This window comes from Rattus rattus, chromosome 2 (assembly GCF_011064425.1).
Source record: "Rattus rattus isolate New Zealand chromosome 2, Rrattus_CSIRO_v1, whole genome shotgun sequence".
NCBI classification, from domain to species: Eukaryota; Metazoa; Chordata; class Mammalia; order Rodentia; family Muridae; genus Rattus; species Rattus rattus.
In genome coordinates, this window is record NC_046155.1 from 20,103,040 (window position 1) to 20,109,591 (window position 6,552).

Here is a 6,552-nt window from a genome sequence, read left to right on the forward strand (position 1 = left end):
TAAGGTTATTGTCCCATGCTGGCTGGTCATTTTTGTGGTTCATATGTACCATTTTAATAGTATATGACATCATTTGAATGACATGTATAAGTATGTAAAACCAATGAATCTTTTAAAGTTTATAAATTAGCGAGAGAGGGCAATATGGAGTATGTGGAAATATTTAGAAAGAGGAAAGGAAACGTGAAGGGGGTATAGTGTATATTATAGTCTCAAACATTAAAAGTATTTTTAATGATAAAAAAGCATGCAAGTTACCAAAACAACAGCTTGGTCTCTATTTCAAGGGAATCCATTGTGGAACCTATTTAGTATTTGTTTTAATCTGTGTGTATTTGTACATATGTGATAAAATATCATTTTGAAGTTTTAAAAGAATTAGTTGGCTATGGATCAAAAAGAGGAGTCTGGTGTCTATAAAACATCTATAAATCTATAATGCCATTAGTCATTAGATAAATGCAATTAAAACTATTCTGAGATTTTATCTTACCCCACTTACCATGGCTAAAATCAAGAAAGTTACTAATCTCTTTTGTCTGTATACAGTTACTGGTGTGTGTGATTTCAGAGCTGACTATTTAGTACTAGGTAAAGAATTTTATCTATCTATCTGTCTGTCTGTCTATCTCTCTATCTCTCTATCTATGTATCTATCTGGACATATATATGTATATATATAATATATATAATTAATCAAAAAAGAAGTGGTGTATTTCAGTGAGATAGTGAACACTGAGCACTAAGGAAAATATTGAATATAATAATGAAAAATTTCACACTTTCCCAAGATATAAAGTTAATTAGTGTATATCTATCAATTACTGGAAGTTGATTCTATTTTATGGACACAGGTGCTAAATAAGTTTACTAGTAAGAGAAAAAATGGAAATGTGTCATTATAATTAGTAACGAATATGTGCCTTGTGCATTGAGAATTTCACTGAAAACAATGAGATTTTAGTCAAAACTATGTAATTCATTAATGAGTTGACACTAACGACATTAAAGGTAGTGTTAAGTAAGAATGGTAAAATTTGTTTAAAATACAGCGTCAGTTGCTACTTAAAGGATAGGAGAAGCGTTTGGGGAACAGAGGGCTATAAAAGTTGTTCATCTTGCATTCTATTGCCATGTCTATTTAAAACATCCAACTGGAAATGAATACTAAGAAAAGATCTCTGTTTTAAGAAAAGAAACAATGTGTTCCATTGGAATAAGTTATCAGACACCAATTTGGAATTCCACTTATGGTTATTTGATATACATATTATATACATGAGCGTATTCCTATAATTTATGGATAATTATGAAAAGTTATTGGTAACTCTTAATGGAAATATAAATCACATCTATCTTTGTCCTACCATTTGTCTAGATCATGAATCATTATTGTACTGGTTTGTTCCATTTATCATCTGATTAAAAGTACAGTAGATTTTATGTGCTTAAATTTGTGTTTTTATCTTTAAGAATGCACAAGCTATTTTTTCCTATCTTGAATTCTACTGTATTACTGTAAATTACTTTCTTAATGTGCTAAGAAAACAAACTATTTTTATTGTTTTGAAATCAGCTGCAGAACCTAATTAACGATGTACTGTAACTAAGTGAATAGAATGAGTGAATGAGAAGTTCAGATGATCCAGCATTATGAAATTTCTTATGATTCTTAGGTAAACATTAGCCATTGCTACAGTTAATAACACTTGGAAAGAGGGTGTTTTCATGTAAATATATTAAAATTACAAATGAGACATCCAGATGAATCACTTTCTTAATGGTGTCTAAATGGCAGTTTGGGATGACCTGAGTCCAGCCCTAAGAAGAAGAGATCTTAACAATTTCATAAAACAATCTGGTCTCAATCTTGAAAAATTGACCATGTGCCTTTACATAGTTAATTATTGAATAAATAAAAATAAAGTCTGTCAGTCCTGATCATGAAAGTAAAATATCGGATATCTGGAGACATTTAGAAAATGAATAAATAGTTTTGGCGTGGATGAGGTAAAGATTAAGAAAGCATATGACAAACACCGTATGCAGAACTAAAGTATGCAAGTCACTCCCCCTTGGGGAATAAATATAATCCAGAAACTCCCCTTCCATGTATGTTCGCATAAGAGCAAATCACCATTCTTGAATATATGTAGATTCTCATTTTGACTGTAATGCTGCTCTCAATATCAAATATATGGAAACGACCCAACTAGACAGAGTAAGTGATTGAATAAGGAAACCACGTATACATAAAACGAAATATTAGACCTGCAAAGGATAAGATGTTAGCATTTTCTGGAGGAAACTATGCTAGTAAATCAGTAGACAAACAAATGAAAGAATTGGGTGATCTTGTTCATGTGTGAATTCTTTCAAATTCGTCTACAGAAATTTAGAACAAAATGGTAGTCACCAAGTTGAGAGAGTGAGGAGGAGCTGGAAGCACAAAGGTCAGAGGTTCAATATGGCAGATACAAGGAGTCAGCTCTAGAGCCATGCCATGGTGGCCATAAGTGAGATTGTAGTTCCTTTGGGATGAAACAGAAGTTATCTGTCTGGATATGATAAACTGCTTCATTACAGTGACAATTTGATCATTTATATGTGACTCATACTATCATTTTGGGTGTCTTAAATGTACACACCAACATTTATATAGGGTAAAAGACAAGTTGAAACAAACTACCACCAAAAATAAAAGAAGAAAACTAATTTCTTTGTATTTCCACTAAAACAATCTGCAGTTTGGACAGTATATAATACTGTGGTTATTCTGATTGTGTGATACAGAGATGGTGGCACTGAGAGCTCCATGCTGTATGTTTCAAAATGGTTGTCTCATGCAGAGTGGCAGTTGTCACATTCCTATCTTCTAAGCCATTACTCTAGAAATGGTAGCCTTCCTGCTGCCATTCTTAGAAGAGATGCATACAAACTCCAAGCAAGATCAACATATTCTTAGGTGAAGGCAAAATGAATAGCCCCATATTCCACACTAGATACACATCACTGCTTCCTTTACCCTGATAAAGTAAAGACTCTAAAACCCCAGGAAGCTTTGATTTCTATACACAACTCCTCAATTTTCCTCTATGTAATAAATACATTCAGTTCATTTAAAAACAGAATAATTTATGGATATCTCACATCACATGGGAAGAAATAGAAACATAGATTGAGCTTCCTTTATAACAAAAGAAATTAAGTTATACTTGGGCATATTTTGTTTGGAAGACAGCAAAAGTTTTCAAGTGTCTACTCTCTAAAAATTTGTTAACGTTTTAGATTGGGACCTGAAAGAGGAAGTTTCCTGTGACGTTGTCTCTCCTAGGAATGTTAAAAGTTGTACCCACGATGTGCTGCCAACATGGCTGACTGAACAAGACCTGAAGATATTCTTACATCTTGTCAAAACCACTTACGTAGCTTTAAATGTTAAAAACATAATAATAGTTATTTGATCATAAAACTCTTATTTTGTTAACAGCCTACTTTAAATATTTTTGTATATAGACATTGTTTTGTATATTCAAATGATCAAAAAAATCTTATACTTTCTATGACATTTCAAAAGGACATACCAGTCTGAGCTCAAACTTTCCCGTCTTTGTGCACTTTTATTATAAATTTAAGTCCTTTCCCTACTAAGTAAATTCCGAATGCTAAACCCATATTTTGTGTGAATGCTTTTGCTTTACATCAAATTGCCATAGTTATTAAATTCCACTAGCTTGATATTCTTTTTGTTTACTTTAAAAACACCCATAGCTTTAGCTTACATGATTAATATTTGATTCCTGATGCCTTTGTTCCTCCTTCATGTCACAAATATACATTCTAATTTACATATTGAACTATATACTATTTTTATGTAAAAAGGATGAAGGATTTCAAACATCCAGAGAAATGTGAAGATAAAATTAAAAATGCTTAGCTATTAGCAGTCTCATAAACATAAGTATTGTAATAAAAAATAAAATCTCCTGAAACCTCCTACAAGGGTTTTGTTTATATACTGTAATGTGAGGCTGGATTCATCTTGTGTCTACCATTTTGACTACCAAACCTTGATGTCTCTTTCATTTGAGAATTCACTTCAATGTCACGATGATGCTTTGAAAATATGTCCTGTTATCATATAATTTTTGTGGTGTTTTCTGATATGAAATTGTTTGTAAGGTTTTACTCTTTCAAGTCATATTTTGGTAATTCTTTTTTATAATCTCTCACCATTCACTTATAACATGTGACTACATAGAAAATGAGTCAAAAAGTATATTTTCATCAATAAATGAATCGTAGTTAAAGATAGAGCTAGCCTGTTAGGTAAATCATCTAATGCTAACATCATATTGCCATGGCTAACTCTTTGATACTACCTTTGTTATTTTCTTGGAGCATTTTTATTTTTTTCTTAGTGTCATTGAAAATCACGTAAACGTGATGCCGAGAACACTGTCCCTCTGTGTTCAGACTAAAATGTGCTTAAATCACAAGTGTTCGTCAATTGAGTTAGGCCTAAAAATGTTTTGGGATATGAGGAAAGTGGACTTTTGACTGCTTCTTGCACAGGGTACAAGTCCAGATGAGCACACACACATGTATGCAAACAAGGGAGGAAATAGACATGTAAACGTGAGAAAACTGAAAGCTGTAGCTATGAGGGAACAAATCTACAGAAAAAGTATGTAAGTACAGGTAAATTTACCTAATTTGAAAGTTAGTAAGTTAATTGATTTTAGTGAAATGCGAAACTATTTCTAACTTGAAAACACAAAATCCAAATTGCTTCAAAATACCATACCTTTCTAGTAGATAGCACATAGTGTACACACAAAAAAGGAAATAACACTGAGGTCACGTGATTGCTCACTACTAAAATCCAGGTACTCTGTAGTTGTGCAAAAAAGTATCTTCAGACTGCTGGTTTAGTACGTTTATGAAATTAACGTCTGAGATTAGATGTAGTGTTCGGACGTGATTCCGTCCTGCGCGTCTGTTCTGCAGAACAGTAGGCAGTTGTTTTCCGTCCGGCTTCTCTCACACTGAAGTGCACGCCTCCACCTCATGGAAGACTTCGATGGACATGGACATGAGCCCTCTTAGGCATCAGAACTATCTTTTTGGTTGTGAACTAAAGGCTGACAAAGACTATCACTCTAAAGTGGATAATGATGAAAATGAGCACCGGTTATCATTAAGAACGGTCAGTTTAGGAGCAGAGGCAAAAGATGAGTTACACCTCATAGAGGCAGAAGCAAGGAACCATGAAGGCTCCAATTAAAGTAACACTGGCAACTTTGAAAATGTCTGTACAACCAACAGTTTCCCTCCGGGACTTCGCAATTACACCACCTGAGGTCTTAAGGTTGAGGTGTGGTTCAGGGCCTGTGCACTTAAGTGGACAGCACCTAGTAGTTGTAGAAGAAGATGCAGAGTCAGAAGATGAAGAAGAGGAAGATGTAAAACTGTTAGGCATGTCTAGAAGGAGATCTGCTCCCGGAGGTGGTAACAAAGTCCCACAGAAAAGCGTAAAACATGATGAAGATGATGAGGACGATGATGATGATGATGATGTCAATGATGATGATGATGATGATGATGATAATGATGAAGAGGAGGAAACTGAAGAAAAGATTCCAGTGAAGAAATCTGTATGAGATACGACAGCCAAAAATGCACAAAAATCAAACCAAAATGGGAAAGATTTAAAACCATCAACACCAAGATCAAAGGGTCAAGAGTCCTTCAAAAAAAAAAAAAAAAAAAAAAACAGGAAAAAACTCCCAAAGCACCCAAAGGACCTAGTTCTGTAGAAGACATTAAGGCAAAAATGCCAGCAAGTATAGAAAAAGATGGTTCTCTTCCCACAGTGGAAGTCAAGTTCATTAATTATGTGAAGAATTGTTTCAGGATGACTGACCAGAGAGATCTCTGGCAGTGGAGAAAGTCTCTAAGAAAATGACTTAAACAGTTTGAAATAATTCTGTTTTACTTCATTTCTGTAATAGTTGCTATCTGGCTGTCCTTTTCATAATGCAAAGTGAGAACTTTCCCTACTGTGTTTGATAAATATTGTCCAGGTTCAATTGCCAAGAATGTGTTGTCTAAAAGGCCTGTTTAGTTTTCAAGGATGGAACTCCACCCTTTACTTGGTTTTAAGTATGATTGGAATGTTATGATAGGACATAGTAACAGTGGTGGTCAGATGTGGAAATGGTGGGGAGACAAAAATATACCTGTGAAATAAACTCAGTATTTTAATAAAGTAAAAAAAAAGATGTAGTGTCCTTTTGTAATAATTTTTTAATTATGGATATACAAATATTTCAAAATCTAAGGAGTCCCAAACTCCAAAGCACATCTGGACCTATGTATTTAAGATAAATGATACCTAACAGTGTCTACTGCAGCTGCTGCACTCACCCTTTGCCTCAGAACTCTCTATGCTCTAAGAATCTTTTCCTCTGGTGAATCTTCAAGTTCAATGAGTTGACATAAAATTTTGACAATAAATCAAACATCCTCCCAGCTTGTTATGGCTCCTTG

General features: G+C 33.9%; 1 protein-coding gene across 1 annotated transcript; it reads left to right on the top strand.

Annotated features, from left to right (window-relative positions):
* The first annotated feature begins 5,083 nt into the window (after nt 1-5,083).
* On the top strand, nt 5,084-5,968 carry LOC116892435 (nucleophosmin-like). Its single transcript, XM_032894124.1, is given in 3 exon segments — nt 5,084-5,277; nt 5,279-5,658; nt 5,760-5,968. Coding segments are annotated over 3 exon segments (783 nt in total).
* The last annotated feature ends 584 nt before the right edge of the window (nt 5,969-6,552 follow it).